Here is a 20821-nt window from a genome sequence, read left to right as displayed (position 1 = left end):
GATCACCCGCGAAGTTGTACGAGAGGAGATACGGCAGCCGCTCCCACCTGCTGACGCTACGGCATCCTGCGCCCTCTCGGATGCTGTCCACGAAGAAGTACAACATGCCCTTTATCCACAGTGTTCCGTTGCTTCTTCACCTACTCAGCCCGTTGAGACGTACGCGTCCATTGCTAGTCGCCCGCCGCCACAGCAGTCACCACCGCCGCCTGTTCGCCGTCAGTACGTACCTACACAACCGCGTTTCCCTGCGTACGATCTTCGTCCGCAGAAGCAATGGATGAGCATGGCCGACACGTGGAGGACAACCGACCAACGCCCGCTATACTTCCACTGTGGAGAAGCAGGCCACGTCTACCGTCGCTGCCCTTACCGCGAGCTTGGTCTTCGCGGTTTCCAGCGGAATGCTCCCTGCCCGGAGTTCGGCGAGCAACCCTGCGACATCGCGGATTATCTGCGCCGTTCGCAACCACCCGACCGGTCTTCACGTCGCGACCTTCACTCGCCACCGTCCCGCCGGTACGATTCTCCCCTTCGCAGCAATCGACGGGAAAGCCTGTCCACGTCGGGAGGTAACGTTGCCGGACCCGCTCCTGTCAAAGAGCCTCCACGTTTCTCGCCCCGCTCCCCCACGCGAACCGACGATCAACCCGACGACCTTCCCGACGAACTTCGCGCCGAACTTCCCGCCTAGCTTTCTGACGAGATTTCTGACGAACTTCATGACGAACTCCCCGACGGAGCTTCCGACGACCATCACGGCACAGTGTACAATAACCTTGATGTTGTGATCGACGGATACGACGTGAAGGCAGTCGTTGACACCGGTGCAGACTATTCTGTTATGCTTGGCGAGCTAGGCCGCCGACTTCGCAAGGTAACGACGCAGTGGGATGGCCCCGATATCAGAACCGCTGGAGGCCACCTCGTGAGACCAATCGGCAGATGCACTGCTCGTATTGAGATTGATGGTCTCAGGTGCCCGGTTACCTTTGTTGTACTATCGAAATGTTTCACAGGCATTATTCTCGGTATGAATTTTTTGAGTGATCGCAGCGCTGCGATCGCCGCCTCACGCTTCGTCAACCTCGATATACCCCGGCGCAAACAAAGCCCCAAGTTCGCACGGCACGCGTCTTGGCGGAGCACGGTACCTTACCGCCCCAGTATAGCGTATTTCTCCCGGTCACGCCCGACCACGTTGCTTCTGGCGAAGTGCTCAGCTGCTTCTTGAACGGGGTCTTGGCGGTGCTCGAGGTCTCGCGCGTCTGGATACTCGCTGCTTACACGTCCTAGTCACCAACGTTTGTGGCACTCAACTGCGCCTTACGAAAGGCACGGCTCTTGATACCATCAAGAGCATTACTGCCCTTATTCAAGTTGTTGCCCTGTCCGAAAGTGCTTTCTCTTCATTCTCTTCGCAGCAGAACGATGCACCTTTGGGTGCAAGCATTGCACCTAATCTCTCTGTGAGCGAGAGAGCCAAATTGAAAGCGCTGCTTGCAGAATTCCAAGACTGCTTCTCCACGTCATCCGGAGTTCGCCAGACGACCATTGCCAAACACAGAATAATTACCGATGACGCTGCTCGCTCTGTTCGTCAGTCGCCTTACCGAGTTTCTTTCAAAGAACGTGAAGTTATTCAGAACCAAGTGCAGGAAATGCTGGCAGAGGATATAATACAACCCTCGCACAGTCCACGGGCAGCTCCAGTGGTACTAGTAAAGAAAAAGGATGGCACTCTTCGATTTTGTGTTGATTATCGCCGCCTCAACAGCGTCACAAAGAAGAACGTTTATCCCCTTCCTCGCATTAATGACGCACTTGATCATCTACGACATGCCCGTTACTTTTCAGCCATAGATCTGAAGGGTGGTTACTGGCAAATCGGTTTTTGAGTGCGACTGAGAGAAGACTGCTTTTATCACACCGGATGGTCTATATGAGTTTAAAGTGATGCCGTTCGGCCTCTGTACCGCCCCAGCGACCTTTCAGAACGTTATGGACACCGTCTTGGCCGGACTGAAGTGGCAAACTTGTCTGGTCTACCTTGACGATGTTGTAATCTTCTCAAGCACGTTCTCCGATCATCTTCTTCGCCTGAAAGCAGTACTACAAGCTATAAGAAGCGCAGGCCTCACTCTCAAGCCAACAAAGTGCATGTTTGTTTACGATGAACTAATATTTCTTGGCCACGTCGTCAGTAGCGCGGGTTCTCGTCCAGATCCCGATAAAACAGCCGCCGTCGCCTCCTTTCCTACACCGTCGGATAAGAACGGCGTACGGAGCTTTCTGGGCAGCTGTGCTTACTATAGCGCTTTGTTCTCAATTTTGCTCATGTCGCTGCACCACTTATCTCACGAAGGAGAACGTCGCCTTCTAGTGATAGGATGCCGAGACTGAAGTTCATACAGACGCCAGCAACAAGGGCATCGGAGCCGTGCTCATTCAAAAACAGAACGGGACCGAGCTTCTAATCGCTTATGCAAGTCTAACACTATCAAAGGCAGAGACTAACTACTCGACCACTGAAAAAGAATGCCTCGCGGTTATTTGGGTGATTAATAAGTTCAGACCCTACTTGTACGGACGCCCATTTCAGGTTGCTACCGACCATCACTCTCTATGTTGGCTCAGCACTCTGAGAGCCCCTTCAGGGCGACTTGCACAGTGGGCCCTTCTATTGCAAGAATTCGATGCTACTATAGTTTATAAGTCCGGTCGCAGGCACACAGATGCTTATTCCCTCTCGAGAGCCCCTATAGACTCAGAATCTGACGGTAAAGACGACGAGTATGAAGACGCTTTTACAAGCACCATAGGCACGGTCGATATGACAGCGCGGCAGCGACACGACACTAAACTTCGTGAAGTAATCGCCCATCTGGAAGGTCAAGAAGGCACGATTCCACGCGTCTTCTTGCGCATTCTACCCGCATTACGTCTTCGCAACAAAGTGCTATACAAAAAGAGCTTCGCAGCGAGTGCGAAGTCTTGGCTACTGGTTGTTCGGGCTGACCTACGTAATGAAATTATGGACGCCTGTCAGATCCGGAGGGGGAAGAAGACGAAGATCGTGCGGAGTGCGCGTGGTTCTGAGCCGCCGTTGTTTTTGCCTAGTCAAGCGCCCGCTCTCTGCATCCTGTGCCTCAGCGCCACAACCCCGTCCTTTGACCCTGTCCTTCTGGACTGCCGTCCGGGTAGCGATAGAACCCGTGGCAATATATAGTGGATGTACAGCAACCATAGTTCTGCATAAAGAAGGTAACTAAATTCGTATAAAGAAAGGTGTTAGGAAAGGAGACGTGATCTCCCCGGTACTATTCACGGCTTGCTTAGAGGAAGTATTCAGAGACTTGGAATGGGAGCAGTTAGGGATAAAGGTCGATGGAGAATACCTCAGTTATTTGCAATTTGCCGATGACATTGCCTTGGTAAGTAATTCTGGGGATGAACTCCAAATAATGATTGATGACCTAGAAAGGAAATGCAGAAAGGTAGGCTTGAAAATCAATATGCAAAAGACTCAGGTAATGTTCAACAACCTTGCGAAGGAACAGCAGTTTATAACAGGTAGCGAAGAACTGAAAGCACTCGGAAAATATGCCTACTTAGCAGACGTAACCGCACATCCGGATCATGAAAGAGAAATAACAAGGACAATAAGATGTGGATGGAGCGCATCTGGCAAGCACTCGAAGATTATGACTAGCAGCTTACCGCGATATCGCACAAGAGGAAAGTATGCAACAGTTCCATCTTACCTGTATTCATCTATGGTGCTGAAAAGTGGAGGCGAACGAAGAGGGTTCTAATTAAGTTAAGAACAACGCACAGGTCTATGAAACGAAAAATTGTATGGGTAACGTTAAAGGCGTGGTCACACTAGGCCGATGAGCCCCCATGCTACTAGACTGTGGCGCCGACGATCGGCGGTCGCATCGGCCAGCCTGGTCGTTCTCATACTAGCCAGTCACACTGAGCCGTAGACGACGACGTCCCCAGTGACCAAAAGTCGTCCTAGTGTGATGCCGCCGACCAAAGACAACAAGACCCGTCGGCCGACGTGTAAGATCGGCGACCCAGCGAAAACTTTCGCTGACCAAAAGCGGCTACCGAGCTCCGAGCCTGAAATACAATCTTTACTTAAACAAATAATGCACTTGAAACAAGTCCAAAATGCCTTCATCAAGCCGTATGGCCATCGCCACTATCGCGGGTAAAAAACATTTCGCCCGCTTTTGAAATTTCTCTGCACTTGCGAACGACTTGACGAGTTGTGCTCGCTCCACCGAGTGTTATCTTCAGCGGCCACAGTCGGCGTCGTTCTCAACCGAAGTGGGAACTAAACTGATCGGCTGAACTGCACTGAAATAAAAAATAAAAGTTTTTATGTCTACCGATTCTATGCGCCTGTGCTGTGACATTTTGCTTTCCCACTCTCGCATTTGGTTATGTGGGTTAAATTTAAACGAGAGTCTGATGACGGCTAGCCCTCCCTGTCATCGTTATAGTTTTTGGGGACTGCAGCCTGCATATAAAATGTTTTGGAAAGCAAAACAGCGCACTTCAAAACACAGACACCAGAAGGGAACAACAAGGCGCTGTGTAATTGTTCCCTTTATGTGCCTGTGTTTTGAAGTGCGCTGTTTTGCTTTCCAAGATCATTTACCAACTAGCCCGTTCCTTCACCCTTGCATATAGAACGTTATCGCAACGAATTACCACTTTAACATGAGGAGTGCCCGTGCGGTGTGTAAGAGCAGAGGTTGAAGTTGGCGCTGTTTTATCAGCAGACTGTGGCACAGCGGTCGGCCGACGGCTGCTATCTCGCCGACGCAACGGTGCTGCCATGGCGATGCGCTCGTCGGGCGATGATCGGCGCTCGATCGGCGCCTTCGCAGTGTGACAGACGCGCCGACGGCACGTAATTCGCTACCGCCGACCGTCGGCAGACTGAAATCGGCCGACAGTCGGCCTTGTGTGACCGCGCCTTAAGGGATAGGAAGCGTGCAGAGTGGGCCAGAGATATCACTCAAGTTACTGACATTCTAGTGGAAGCCAAGAAGAAAAAATGGGCATGGACAGAATATGTAGTGCGAAGAGAGGATAACCGATGGTCGCTTAGGGTAACAAACAGGATTTCAAGGGAAGGAAAGCGTAGCAGTGGGCGGGAGAAAGTTAGGTGGGCGGATGAGGTTAAAAAGATCGCAGGGGTCAAGTGGATGCAGCTAGCATAGGACCGGACGAATTGGAGGAATATGGAAGAGGCCTTTGCCCTGCAGTAGGTATAGTGAGGCTGAGGACGATAATTCATTGTTGGGCCTAAATTATTTCAAACTTATGATTGCAGCTTATCTCAGCAGACGCATACTGAAAAAAATTACAAGATACTTTGGGGTCTAAAGTGGTGAGAGGCGAAAACCCGAGTGCCGCATCCTGCTACGCATTTGTTCGGAATGTGGCAGTGAATGATGCTTCGAGTAAAGAGGGTGACTGCTGTTTCACGTTCTGCTAGGTAATGATTTTTTACTATTATGAATAATGCTTCGTGAGTACTAGTTAATGTTGGTTATTGCTAGTTAATGTCATCATAACTATTAAGTGCATGATTAGTGCTGGTTAGAAGTGCAATTCCATATCCATGTGTTGTTATGGGCAACTGATCAACTATTACTCAATTAGCCAACAATTATCCTGGAATCATCATTGAATTCCCTTAAATCGTGTCCCGATATCATGCGAATGCCATCGAGTAAGTATCATTTAAGTAATGATTGACATATGCCCATATATTGCATGCACCCGAAAATCAGACACATTTGCCGGCACGGCTGCTAACGACAATATGAGGTATTAAAGGCTATCGCCTTAAAACATGTCACTATACCATACCCGATAGATTATTGATGGAATGTTCATATTCATCACAACATCTTTACAGGCCCAGATCAACTCTGTTGCCACTCGCATGGCTTTGGCTGTGTCCCAAGGGTCTGAAACAACAAGCGAGAATTAATTAGCAAGGTTCAAGGGGATTTGAATCGCATTGAGAGGCACAATGAAATAGAAAAAGTTTGTAAGGCACCACTGAGACAACGGGAAAAACAGTTAAGTACGTTCAGAGTAATTGCGTGCGTGTTGACTCAACTATATAATTACGTCGTTATTTGCGGACGCGAAAAATTCTGGATTCTTGTCAATTCGAAGTGTTCATTCGGAAAGTCTGAAGAAGGCGTTTGACCCTATTTTCGAGAACAGCAGGATATGAGAGCGAACGCCTCACTACGCCAGCTCTTCGAGCCGTCAGCGCTATGGAGATTTTCTCCTTCAATGCACAGATACCGCACCTTTCCTTTCTTATAAACTAATTTTACAATTGAAGCTAAGCCCCACAGGGTGGTGCAGTGGTGAGACGCCGGACTTCTGTGCCGGAGTTCCCGGGTTCGAACCCGACCGCGGCGACTGCGTTTCAAAGGAGGCGAAACGAAGTGGCGTCCGTGTGCTGTGCTATGCCAGTTAACGTTAAAGATTACCAGGTGGTTTCGAAATTACTCCGCTTCGTCTCTACCCACTTTCACTCCCACTTTCCTCCCTTATCTTACGGCGCGGTTCAGGTGTCCACAGAGCAAGTGTGACAGATACTGCGCCTTCCCCTTCCTGTACAACAATTATATATATATATATATATATATATATATATATATATATATATATATATATAAACAGGGTGTCACACAACTTTCCCGATTATCTATATATATATATATATATATATATATATATATATATATATATATGTGAAGGAAAGAAGCCAACAGTCGGCGAGGCCAAGGAAAGTGCTGGGATGGTACTTTATGTCTGTTTTTTTTTAATGTTTACTTGGATAATCACAGAGATTAGTAATGTAATCTGTTTAGGGGAAAGATAATTAAACACAAAATAGAAGAAAAAACAACGTGCCAATGGTGTTAACCGAACCCACGACCTCCGAATATCGCGTCTGGTGCTCTTCCAACTGAGTTACATCGGCCGCTGTTCCCCCTGCTACTTGCTTGGGTATTTAAGTTGTCTGTATACGAACCTTGAGAGTGTTCACCAGCGCCACCCTCAACCATAGCGGCGGACGTGGAACGTCCTTATGTTACCGCCAGCGTCACGTAGAACGTGATCAAGAGCGAGGGCGAAAGCTGTGCTAGAACCCTCTTACGCTACCTATGGCTTCAAGACTGCCAGAACCGAGACCCCCGTAAGCTACAAGCAGATCAGTTAAGGGGAAATGAGGGTGCTTGTTATAATACATGAAAGAAAGAAGCCAACAGTCGGCGAGGCCAAGGAATGCGTTGAGGACGGTACTTTGTCTTTTTTTTAATGTTTACTTGGATAATCACAGAGATCAGTAATGTAATCTGTTTAGGGGAAAGATAATTAAACACAAATTATCTTGCAGCTTACGGGGTCTCTCAGAGATAATGTAGAGATTGGACTGCCAGAAGATCAAATCAGTCGATATTGTCGACAATAAACCCTGACTGCTCATTGGAGGGTCAAATTCTAAAGTTAAAGCTCAGCTACTTTGGTCATCTGATGAGAAGAGAGGAGTCGCTGGAGAAAGATTTGATGTTGGGAAAGGTTAAGGGTCGCCGGAGAAGGCGTAGGCAGCGAACGTGATGGTTAGATGGCATCCTCGAGGCACTGCAGATGAAGTTATGTGATGTTAGGAAGATAGTGAGAGACCGGAAAGCGTGGCGTGACATGGTCCATAGGGTCACGTAGAGTCGGACACGACTGAACGACTGAACTGAGACTAAGAGATAATCGGGAAAGTGCGATGCAGTGACCACAGGTCGGTGAGGTCTCGAATTAGTCTAACTCTGAAGAATGAACGCACAGATTAGTAAGAAAGAAGTTCATTAACAGATCAGCGGTGAGGGAGAGGGCAGAAAAGTTCAGGATGTCGCTGCAAAATAGATATTCAGCTCCTATTGAGGATGGCGACATTACCCTAGAAGAAATAAACTATAATTTAAGAGATATCATTACTAAGTGCGCTGTAGAAGTAGGCGCTCGGATAGTTAGAGAAGATACCGGTAAGCTGTCTAATGAGACGAAAGATTTGATTAAGAAACGCCAGAGTATGAAAGCTTCCAATCCAACAGACTAGATAGAATTAGCAGAGCTATCAAAGCTATTCAGTAAGCGTAAAGTGGTCGATACAAAGAAGAATAACATGGAAAAATTGAGCGTGCTGTAAAGAACGGGAGAAGCCTAAAGTGGTGAAGAAATTCGGCATAGGCAAGAATCAGATGTATGCGCTAAGGGATGAGGAGGGCAACGTCATCAAGAATATGGACAGGATAGTCAAAGTAGCTGAGGAGTCCTATACTGATCTCTACAGTAGCCAAAGTAGTCAGGACCGTAATGAGATTGGCGGTAGGGAAAAAAAGTCAGTCGTTCCACAAGTGACGAAGGACGAGGTTAAGAAAGCAATAGAAACTATGAAAAGGGGAAAAGCAGCTGGAGAGGATGAGATAACTATAGATTTGTTGAAGGACGGGGGGGGGATATCGTGCTATAAAAACTGGCCACCCTGTATACGCAGTGCCTGGTGTGATCTACGGCACCAGAGCACTGGAAGAACGCAAACATTATCCTGAGTCATAAGGAAGTGGACGCTAAGGACCCTAAATATTACAGGCCAATCAGCTTACTGTCGGTTACGTATAAGCTATTTACTAAGGTAATCGCTAATAGAATCAGGACAACCTTAGACTGCAATCAAGCGAAGGATCAAGCAGGTTTTCGGAAACGGTAGTCTACTATCGATCATATCCGTACCATCAACCAGGTTATAGAAAAATGCTGGGAATATAACCAGCCTTTATACATAGCATTCATTGATTAGGAACAAGCATTTGACTCAGTAGAGACCACGCCAGTGATGCAGGCACTGTGAAATCAGGGAGTAGACATGTGGTGCGTGAAAGTCCTGGAAGGTATATTATTGTTAGGGTTTATTTACAGAGTGATTCTGCACCTTAGCCGGATGTGCTATCTAACAGATGGTGAGCTTCTTCTTGTTCTTCCTCTTTTCCGGAGAGCCTCTTCTTGCACTTCCTTCTTCTCTTCTGTGCGCATGCCTGACATTTCTCCCTTCGCAGACGAAGCCCCTGGGCTGTCAGAGTCCCGAGCGAGAGTGGCAGCGCTTCATTCTTGCGACATGAACTACCTGTGTTTTCCGAGAGGGGCGACCGTGGGAACATTGGCGAGACACGACGTAATTCAACTCATTGATGCGTTTGAGCACAATAAATGGGCCTGTGTAGTGCGACAACAGCTTCTGGGGCAAACCACGCTTGCGGAGAGGTGTCCAGAGCCACGCTAAGTCGCCGGGAAGGTAGGAGACATCCTGATGCCCACGATCGTAGCGCTGCTTAGAGCGGTCCTGCGAGGCCAGAGTGCGTAATCGGGCGACCCGACGAGCCTCTTCAGCGCGGCAGAGGGTGCTCGACACAGACGGCTCGGTGTCGAGAGAGAATGGCAAAATGGTGTCAAGAGAACGTCGAGGCGGACGCGCGTAGAGGAGGACAAATGGACTATAAGAAGTTGTCTCATGCTTGGAGGTGTTATAGGCGTAAGTAATAAAAGGAAGCCCGTCATCCCAGTTCTTGTGCCGCGAGTCAACATACATCGCAAGCATGTTTGTCAGTGTCCGGTTTGCACGTTCGACGAGGCCATTTGTCTGGGGATGATACGGCGTAGAGTGACGCAACTGGCAAGTACAATAGCGCAGAAGCTGTCCCACAACATCTGCCGTAAACTGGCGGCCTCGGTCACTGAAAATTACACGAGGAGGCCCATGACGGAGGGCGACAGCGTGAAGAAGAAAGAACGAGACGTCAGCGGCGGTGGCGGAAGGGGTGGCGGCAGTTTCACAGTAACGCGTGAGATGATCAACGCACACGATGACCCAGCGATTGCCTTTGGATGAGCGGGGAAACGGGCCTATGAGGTCAACACCCACTTGCTCATATGGTGTGGTCGGTGGTGTCACCGGATGTAAGTGACCCGGCGGAGAAGTCGTGGGGAGCTTGAACCGCTGGCACTGCATGCAGGAGTTCACGTAACGCTGTGTCGTTCGACGCATATTCGGCCAGTAGAAACGTTCCTTAATGCGCGTAAGAGTCCTGGCAAACCCCAAGTGCCCAGCTGTAACGTCATCGTGCATAGAGTGTAGGACAGAGGAATAGAGGCTAGCCGGAACGACTAGCAGAAAGCGTGCACCGCCAGACGAGTAATTTTTTCGATACACAAAACCATCGCGAATGCAGAAAGGGTTCGCAGATGCCGGATCACGAGTGTTTCAAAAAGTGATACCAACTCTTGATCTTTTCGTTGTTCTCGCTGGAAAGCCGCAAGATCCGGAAATTGTACGGAAACGGCGGCAAGATAGTCGTCAAAGTTGTCATCGCAGAGGAGAGTTGCGAGAGGCAGCCGCGAGAGGCAGTCAGCGTGTTGGCGGCCACTTTTGTGCGACACTGTAAAGTTGAACTCCTGAAGGCGTAATGCCCAGCGGGCGAACTGACCGCAGGGGTCGCGTAGAATCACCAGCCAGCAAAGCGAATAATGATCGGTGATGACAGTAAAGGAACGTCCATAAAAGTACGAGCGAAACTGCTGTACGCCAAAAACGACGGCAAGTCACTCTTGCTCCGTCACGGTATAGTTGCGTTCAGACTTGCTAAGGGTGCGACTTGCGTAAGCGACAACGTGTTGGTTTCCGTCATGCCGTTGTATGAGCACAGCACCCACGCCGATGCCACTTGCGTCAGTGTGGAGTTCAGTGGGAGCTGTCGGGCTGAAATGACGCAGTATGGGCCGCGAGGTAAGAAGAAACTTGAGCTGGCGAAACGCAGAATCACATTCAGGAGTCCATTTGAAAGGAATATCTTTCTGCAAGAGGCATCTGAGGGGTAGGCTACGTCAGCAAACTTAGGGATGAAGCGTCGAAACAGCAAAGTCCCAGGAAGCTCCTGAGTTCTTTCACAGACTTGGGCTCTTTGACGCAGCTGACAGCTTCAATCTTCTGTGGGTCAGGCCTAATACCGTCTTTGTCAACCAAATGCCCAAGCACAACGATCTGGCGTTCACCAAAGCGGCACTTCTTAGAGTTCAGCACGAGACCCGCTTTCTCCATGCAGTTAAGGACCACAGCTAAACGGCTGTTATGCTCGGCGAAGGTCCTCCCAAAAATCACTACGTCATCTAGGTAACACATGCAAATTTGCCACTTCAGACCACGCAAAAGACTGTCCATAAATCTTTCAAAGGTAGCCGGAGCGTTGCATAGGCTGAAAGGCATCACGTTAAATTCATATAGCCCATCGGGAGTCACGAATACCGTCTTCTCCTTGTCTTTCGGACGCATCGGTATCTGCCAGTATCCGGACCGTAAATCAACAGATGAAAAGTAGGAAGCTTAATGGAGGCAGTCAATGGCATCATCAACACGCGGGAGCGGGTAAACATCCTTCTTGGTGACAGTAGTGAGGCGTCGACACAAAATCGCCAGGTGCCATCTTTCTTTTTCACGAGAATCTCAGGGGCGGCCCATGGGCTAGATGATTCCTGAATGATTCCTCTCTGCATCATATCACGGACCTGTTCGTCAATTATCTTACGCTCTGAAGGTGAAACACGGTATGGTGTCGGTCTAATCGGGTGTGCAGATCCAGTGTCAATCATGTGATGGGTGCGGGAAGGCGGAATCGGTGGTGGCTGATCTCGAGCAAAGTCGAACACGTACGCATGTTTCATAAGAACCTCCATCAATATTCGCCGGTCGTTGGTGGGTAGCGATTCATTAATCATAGACTTAAACTGGGAATCAGCATGATCGGGACGTCTAGTTGAACGAGCAATGCCATCATTGAACGCGGCGATGTGCATAGAAAGGCGTTCTTCAAAGTCGGCGAGTTTCAAACCATGCGGCAATACGGCATGTTCATTGGTATGGTTGACAGTCCAAAGCGTGGCACGGCCCTCGTTCACTCGAACAACGCTGCGGGGCACCAACACACTCTTTTTGGCACCGGAAAGGGAAGCGGGTTCCACCAGAGCGTTGAAGCCATTGAGAACCACACCCGAAGACACAACTGGGACGAAGATGGCGGACATCGTCGGAACGACGGTATCCTCGAAGACAGAAAACACTCGGACCGCCTGCGGCGATTCTTCTGTGAGGGCCGATCGAAGGCTGGGGCTTATTGATATCTCGCCACTGTTGAAGTTGACAGTTGCGCCACACTGCTGTAAAAAGTCAACTCCTAGAATAACGTCATGCGTAGAGCGAGGGAGCACCGTAAATTCAGTTCTAAACTCGTGTCCAGCCATCGCTACATTTACATAACAAATACCAAGCGGAACCAACGATTCTCCCCCTACACCTCGAAATATGACAGTTCTATCCCAGCCAAACATAATTTTGCGGCCGAGACGGTTCTTAAAATCTAAGCTCATCACGGAAACTGTAGCACCCGTATCCACTAAGGCCATAACACAAACACCATCCACTAACACTTCCAAGCGGTTCTTCAGCATAACGACCGGTAGAGGAATTGACAATATCGATGACCTGGCGACCGCACCTCCATCGGCCGCACACGCTAGTTTTCCGGTGGCGGAGAAGAACGGCGGGGAGAAGGCGATTGTCGGGAGCGGCGGGCAGGAGGAGTCAGGCTGCGATCAGAAACTGGTGAGTCGTTGCGTTGTGGTACGTAGCGGTAGGAGCCCGAAGGAGGGGATAGGTCGGCTCACGGACTTCTGGACTCACAGTAAAACGGCGATTTGTCCATTGGCGCTGGTAGCGTGATGCCGGGTTCTGGCGGCGGCAGAATCTGGATATGTGGCCAAGCATACCACAGCGGTAACAGACGGGTGGTTCACGAGCACTGTCCAAATAATAGTCCTCGGAAACAGGATCGAAGCGATCAGCAAAGTCCAGCCGCTGGGGTTGTTGCCGAGGAGGTGGCGCCCTGCAGTGGGAACGAGCTAGGGGAGCAGGGCCATATGAGTCGTTTCGGTGGTCACGGACGGGAGGAGGAGCGGTAGAACACCAAGAAGAGCGCTGGATGGGAGCTGCCTGCAGGGAGCAGCTATCACAGGGGGTTGCACTGCGGTTCACATCTTGATGGCGGGAGAACTCATCACGGACAATTTGGCGAATCATGTCGGCCAAATGCGAAGGCTCATGTCAATGTTCGTGAGAATCCACGCTTGCAACAGTGGTCACGTTAGGCAGACGGCCGAATTTCGGGGTTATGCGACGCAGCTTTAAAGGTTCGAACGTACGACAGTGCTTGATCACGACCGCGGGAGAATCTAAGTTTTCTTTTGTAATTAAAAAGTTATATACGTCCACCGTGATGCCCTTTAAGAGATGGCCAACTCTGTCTTCGTCAGACATGCTCGGATTCACCGCTTTGCAGAGTTTTAGTACCTCTTTTATGTACATTGTGCATGTTTCACCAGGCCCTTGGGCTCGCTGGAATAAAGTCTGCTCAGCGCATTTCCGTTTTGCCGTGGTATCCCCGAAACAATTTCGAATCTCCTCTTGAAAACGATCCCAGCTCGTTAGAAACGCTTTATGGTTCTCAAACCATGTCAGGGCTGTGGAGTCTAAGAAAAAAAAACAAAATTTGCCAGCATTGCAGTGGCATCCCAGCGATTGTACTTGCTCACCCGCTGGTAATTGGTGAGCCACTCATCCACGTCTTCGCCAGCCTTGCCAGAATAGGTCCGCGGCTCACGGTAATGCTTCCATGCGGGTGCCGCTGGACCTGGCTGCCGTGCGTCGCCATCTTGGATCATTGTGGTGGTCAAAGGGGGAAGCCCAGCGAGTCGTCGGCTCGAACAAGGTAGAGAGGAATCCGTGTTGATCTTTGCAGCACCTTCCACCCTTCCACCACACGTTAGGGTTTATTTACAGAGTGATTCTGCACCTTAGCCTGATGTGCTAACTAACAGACGGTGAGCTTCTTCGTCTTCCTCTATTTCGGAGAGCCTCTTTTTGCACTTCCTTCTCTTCTGTGCGCATGCCTGACAATATGAGGCGAAACGATGAGGCGTCGTGTGCTGTGCGATGTCAGCGCACGTTAAAGATCCCCAGGTGGTCGAAATTACTCCGTAGCCCTCCACTACGGCTCCTCTTTCTCTATTTCCACTTTCACTCCCGCGTCTCTCATAGCCTGAGTCGCTTTGGGATGTTAAACCCCACAAACCAAACCACTTTCACTCCCATCTTTTACCCTTCCCTTACGGCGCGGTTGCGGTGTCCACAGAAATCAAGTGAGACAGTTACCGCGCCTTTCCCTTCCTATAAATAAATCAGTTTTAAATCAGTTTATATATATATATATATATATATATATATATATATATATATATATATATATATATATATATATATATTGTCAGGCATGCGCACAGAAGAGAAGGAAGTGCAAGAAGAGGTATATATATATATATATATATATGTATATATATATATATATATATATATATGTATATATATATATATATATATATATATATATATATACCTCTTATAGTATATATATATATATATATATATATATATATATATATATATATATATACTGGCTGCACAGCAACCACAGTTCTCCAAAAGAAAGTAACAAAATTCCTATATAGAAAGGTGTTAGGCAGGGAGACACGATCTCCCCAGTACTATTCACACAGCTTGCTTAGAGAAGTTTTCAGAGACTTGGAATGGGAGCCGTTAGAGATAATGTAGATGGAGAATACCTCAGTAATCTGCGATTTGCTGACGACATTTCCTTGCTAAGTAACACAGGCGATGAACTGCAAAGAATAATTGGTGACCTAAATAGGAAAAGTAGAAAGGTAGCCTTGAAAATCAATATTCAGCAGACTAAGGCAATGTTAAACAGTCTCGGGAAGGAAAATTATAAACCTTGTCTGCACCGGGAATCGAACCTCCATCGCTTGGATCTCCAGCCCAGCGCTGATCCAACTGATCCACGCCCTGGACTGTTTTTTTTTATTGCATGCTCTTCCTAATTCTCCTTGTCTACTGTGAAGATAGTAGGATTCCGCGAGTGGCAGATATTACGCCTTTCTTTTCCTGTACACAAATTATAGAACGCCAGTGAGCTTTGATGCGTTAAAAAGGAAATTCTTTGTGTTCGACAAGGGGCGCGCGATGTAACATCGATAGGTTATGACGTCACCGGCGATTAATACTAAGCTGACCCCGCCGGGTGTCCGATCTAGGCGTCCTTACGGCGCCTTCCATTTGCCGCTACGTCGAACGCCGCACCACACACCAAACAGAAGCACACCCAGATGTCAAGGAGGCGTTAGTAAAGCAGGCATCAGCGGCGTTTGAAATTGATTTAGAAGATAGAAAAGGTGCTGTATCTGTCACGATTTTCCGCGGACACATTTGCCACGCCGGAAAGGAAGGGAGGAAGGTGGGAGTGAAAGAAGAGAGGGAGATAGAGGTGCCATAGGGCAGAGCTACAATCCACCGCACTAAAGTGGCTTTCGCCTGATCGCACTTTAGTGGTCCAGAGTAGATTTTGTTTTTAACCGTGAACAATACAGCGCCTGGATAGTAGTAGTAGTAGCAAAAACCTTTATTTTAACAGCTGAGCCATTCCCGCTGTCTCGTGAGGACAGAAGAGAAAATAGAGAAGAAAAAGAAGACGGAGAGAAAGACGCGCGCCGCAACAACAGCCGTCGTCCACCACCGAAGCAGTGGCGTTTCGACCATTTAATTCCACTACCTGTGACGTGACTGAAAATTGGCGCACACACTTCACAGCTTGGCATATGCCCCCCTCGCCTTCAGTAAAAACAGCTAAATCGCCTACGTACGCTAATAGCTTTACGTCTGCTGCTTGTACCTTGAATCCCTGAATGCTATTATTTTTCAGTATTTTCAAACTAAGGGTACAGAAGGTACCTCTATTTAGACACGAAATAAAAGAGGGCTGAGGGGGCAACCCTGGCGTATGGAACGCTGTACGCTAATGGGGGCCCCTAAACTGGCAAGGAAGAGCGGCGTTCGAGGCCCACGAAGCGGTCATCTAGCGGTGCGAGAGGCGATAGCAAGAGAAGGGACCGGTCAGCTTCCTTCCCGTCACTGCCCGGACCCGAGCCTGGCAAAGGAGGAGGGCAAGGTTCCGGTCATGGAAGAAGTCCAAGTGCCACAAGGAAAAAGGTGAGCTGGCCAAACGCGGGCTCCCAAAATGAGACTGCTCGAGAGAAAGAGCTACAAAGGCAGGTGTTGCAGCAAGCCGAAACTATCAAAAAGATGGAAGCTAGGATGGCAGAGATGGAACGCGCGCTTAAAACCGGCAGAGTAGAAAGGGTACAGACGCCGCTGGCCCAGGCCCCACAGAAAGCGGCGCAGGCGAACGCTTCTAGCGTGGACGCCCCACAGAAAGCGGCGCAGGCGAACGCTTCTAGCGTGGACGATAACTGTACAGCTATGGAAGTGGAGAATCGGGGGACGGTCAAAAGGCCGCCGTCGGCAGATGAGGGAGCTCATGCAAAGAGAATAGGAGAAACTTCGGCGGCGGACACGCCGCAGCCAGTAGTTAAAGTCACTAGTCTTAGGAGGGACATGCTTACCCTTGCGGAGCGAGTAGGAAAACTGGAAGAAAGAGAGGATAGGTTGGAAGGTCGGGTCGACAAGATCGAAGCCAGACTAGGCAAGATTGACGAGCGTCTTGACGCCTTCACTAATGACTTAAGGGGTTTCCAGACCCAAGTAATGGGTATGTTTAAACACCTAAATGCTATGCTAGAGGCTAGATTGCCTCCCGTAGTCGGCCAGGAGCCGATGTTAGTGAACGTAGTGCCTCACCATGGCCCCATCGCCAGCAAATTGAGGTTTGGCAGTGGAACTGCAGGGGCTTCCGTCGCAAGCGGGGGAACCTGCAGTTGCACATACAAAATCTAGATAGTAAGCCGGACATTATAGCTTTGCAGGAGGCTAGCGGCTCGGTTAAATTAACGGGATTTAAGACATTTACACCACCAGAGATTGATCGAGGGCGCGTATCGAGCGTCTTTACGGCCATGCTAGTCCATCGTAACACCACAGTGATTCAGCATACCATAGATAGCAGCAGGGAGGACTACGTCCTGCTGGAGATTTTACCCAAAAGAAAAGGCGATAAGAGTCTCTTTCCTCTTAATGTATACTCTTCTCCAAAAGATAAGGGGGTGGGCTTGCCAGACCTCCTGATAAAGACGCAACGGCTAGCGGCTAGGTCTCAACTCATCGTGGTGGGGGATTTCAATGCGCCTCATCCGGAGTGGGGCTACATCCGAGCCAGCCCGAAGGGAAATAAACTTTGGCAGGTTGCCCAGGACCTGCGATGGACGATCTTGAACCCACTAGATCATACAAGGATAGGCAACAGCGTGAGCATAGACACCTCTCCAGACCTCACATTTGTGAATGGTATCAGGGATGCAAGTGGGTAAACACGGAACAGCTACTGGGAAGTGATCACTATATCCTTTCCACGATATTTAGTGCTGCTAAGCACAAAGACAAGGTGAAAGGAACTCGAGTGACGGACTGGGACCGATTTCGGGAAGTCAGGAATGATACAGTGACCGGGGAAATCGAGGACTTAGGAGCCTAGGTTGAGGCACTCAAGCAGGCCGTGAACAGTACCACAAAAGAGGTTCCAGCGGAGCAGGAGGGCTCTACGCCTGACTCCAGATTGTTACACATGTGGGAAGCACATGCGAGTCTCCTTCGGAGGTGGAGGAAACAAAGGCATAATGGTGTGCTCCGTAGAAAGATGGCCAAGTTAGAACGAGAAATCGAAACGTACACATTGGAGTTGCAGTGCAAACAGTGGGGGCAGATTTGTGACCGGATAAATGGGGAAATCGGATGCAAAAAAGAACATGGCAGTTGTTGAGGCACCTTTTAGACCCGACGGCAACCACATCTGCCCAGAAGGGGCAAATGGCTAGGTTAGTGCATCGGTATCAAGGTACGACTGGGGAGTTTATACATGAACTCCGAAGACGTTACATAAACGCAGAGGCGGGCGGTTGCTTGCCGGATTACTCGGGAGAGGAAAACCTTGAATTAGATGCAGACTTTACGGTGGCGGAGGTGCAGTTTGCAATGGGTCAGCTTCGTACCACGTCAGAAGCGGGTCCGGACGGGGTTACTAATAAGATGCTGAGGAACCTGGATTTCAAGTCAGTAGGGGCACTCACGAATTTGATGAATAAATTTTGGGTGGCCGGGGAGATTCCACCAGAGTGGAAGCATGCTAGGATTACATTTATTCCTAAAGCAGGGAAGAAGCTCTGCATTGAGAATCTGCGTCCCATCTCGCTAACGTCGTGTTTAGCCAAATTGATGGAGCATGTGGTCCTCCTGAACAGGCTTCAGGGTTATGTAGAGGACAAGGAGTTGATACCTGAAACAATGATTGGTTTCAGGGCTAATTTATCAACGCAAGACGTCATGATACAGCTAAAAAAAGACGTGGTGGATCCTGGGTACGGCACGGGCACCAAGGCTGTCTTGGGGCTCGACCTAACTAAGGCCTTTGACAATGTTACTCATGAGGCAATATTGAGGAACCTATCGGACATAAGACCGGGGGGTAGAACCTTTTGGTACATCAGATCGTTTCTGGAGGGTAGGACTGCGGAGATTATAGTCGGAGAAATGAAATCGGATCCCTTCCCATTGGGGGGCAGGGGGACACCGCAAGGGTCGGTATTATCGCCGTTCCTATTTAATCTCGCCTTGATCAAGATACCACCCAGGCTGCAAGGGATATCGGGACTTAAACATACATTTTATGCGGATGACATTACTCTTTGGGTAACAAGAGGCAGTGACGCACATTTGGAAGAAACTCTACAACACGCGGTGGATATTGTTAAGGAGCTAGCAGGGGAAGCAGGACTCTCGTACTCTCAGCCCAAGTCCGAGCTTTTTGTGCTGAGGGACAAACCAAGAGGGATACATGCGAGGCACTATGTGCCGCCACCGCCTTTAGAGGTCAAAGCGGGGGGTGTACCGGTCGCTGAGGTCCAAACGATCAGGATCCTGGGTATGTATCTGCAGACTAACAGGAAAAAGTAGCGAGTGCTTGAAAAGGCTTAAAAATACGGTCAATGCTACCGTGAGGCTAATCAGGAGAATCGCTAATCGTAGGAGAGGTGTTAAGGAAAAGGACTTGTGTAGGCTGGTGCAGGCGCTTGTGCTCAGTAGAATAGTGTATGCGACGCCTTATTTGAAGTTGGACGCGACGGAAAAAGGCAAGGTGGAGGCTATGATTAGGCAGGCATATAAAGCGGCCCTTGGGTTGCCTCACAATGCGTCTACCGAAAGGCTGCTGGGATTAGGGGTGCACAACACCCTAGAAGAACTACGGGAGGCGCACTTGGTGATGCAGCTCGGTAGGCTTTCAAAAACAAAAGCAGGAAGGGACATATTGGAAAGGATCGGCATTGGAGTTGACGCTCCAGCTGATGACACTAAAATTCAGATTAGGCGGGAAATGCACAAGGGCTTGTACATAAAACCTTTGCCCAAGAACATGCATCCAATACATCACGAGGACCGCAGGAAGGCAAGAGCCAAAGCTTTACATGTTAAGTACGGGAAGTACAACGGGGCAGTCTATGTAGATGTCGCCGAGTATAGGGACAAGGACGCATTTGCAATTGCGGTGGTGGACGGGCGGGGACGCTTGATCGCCTCCGGATCAGTCAAAACCCGCTCCCCAGAAACTGCAGAGGAAGCGGCGATAGCACTAGCTATTACTAGTAGTAATGCTGACTTGATCTTCAGCGATTCCAAAACAGCCATCCGAAATTTGGCGAGGGGCAGAATATCTGTCACAGCGGCGCGATTGCTGAATCGGGCCACGGGGCGAGGGACTACGGAGGCGGAAATTGTCTGGGTACCAGCACACTCTGGGAATCCTGGGAACGAGACGGCTCACATGAATGCTCGAGGTTTCGTCAGCCGAGTAGGTGAGCCGGACGTTCCGGGAAGGTCCACGAGAGATGGGCTGGTATCCTTTCATGACATTACTAATCATTTCAAACTTGAGCAGAGGATTTACCCACCCCCGAACAAGCAATTGGTGAAGGCGCAGGAATGCGTCTGGCGACGATTGCAGACTAAATGTTTCTTCAACCCATACGTGTTGAGCAAAATCTACCCGGACATTCAGCCGGAGTGCAAATGGTGTCAGGAATTGGCAACCTATGACCACATATTATGGAGCTGTAGCATAGCACCGCCACCGGCGGATATTATGCGCGATCCTTCCCTCGAGCAGTGGGAGGCCGTGTTGGCCAGCTCAGACCCGGTTGTCCAGACCAGGGCCGTGGAGTGGACCACCCAGGTCGCCGTCAGCCATGGGTTGATGGCCATCTAACACGGAACCATACATGGCAGTAATTGAATTATAGTAATGGAATTACTGTAATTTAATTACTTTTCTCGGTAATTTGTAATGTAATGAATTCCTTTTTCGGGTTGGTAATTTAGTAATGTAATGAATTAATTTTTGGCAGTAATTTCGCAGCAAAAGTAATTAATTCCTTTCGAAATTACTTTTACTAAAATGCGCCACTACTTTTTCAATAGACGACGAAGTAGAGTGCCGCGAAAGCAGGAATGGCGTGCGGCAAGCAAAGCCAGCGTAACGGATCGGCAAAGGGGGGACAGAGTTGAGTAGAACAGTGCGTCTGAGACCTCAACCATTCTCCA

General features: G+C 49.2%; 1 protein-coding gene across 2 annotated transcripts in view; it reads right to left on the bottom strand.

The window, feature by feature from the left end:
* Nucleotides 1-20821, bottom strand: part of LOC146194691 (uncharacterized) — a 110170-nt gene that overhangs the window by 72483 nt on the left and 16866 nt on the right. For both annotated transcript variants that reach the window (XM_084596098.1, XM_084596096.1), the window contains exon 2: nucleotides 5896-5996. In XM_084596098.1, the coding sequence (XP_084452224.1) occupies nucleotides 5896-5996 (101 nt within the window). The remainder of the gene's footprint in view (nucleotides 1-5895; nucleotides 5997-20821) is intronic.

This window comes from Amblyomma maculatum, chromosome 3 (assembly GCF_055883805.1).
Source record: "Amblyomma maculatum isolate TAMU_Amacu chromosome 3, ASM5588380v1, whole genome shotgun sequence".
Classification (NCBI taxonomy): Eukaryota; Metazoa; Arthropoda; class Arachnida; order Ixodida; family Ixodidae; genus Amblyomma; species Amblyomma maculatum.
The sequence above is the reverse complement of the archived record's forward strand: the minus strand, read 5'-3'. Positions and strand labels throughout refer to the sequence as shown.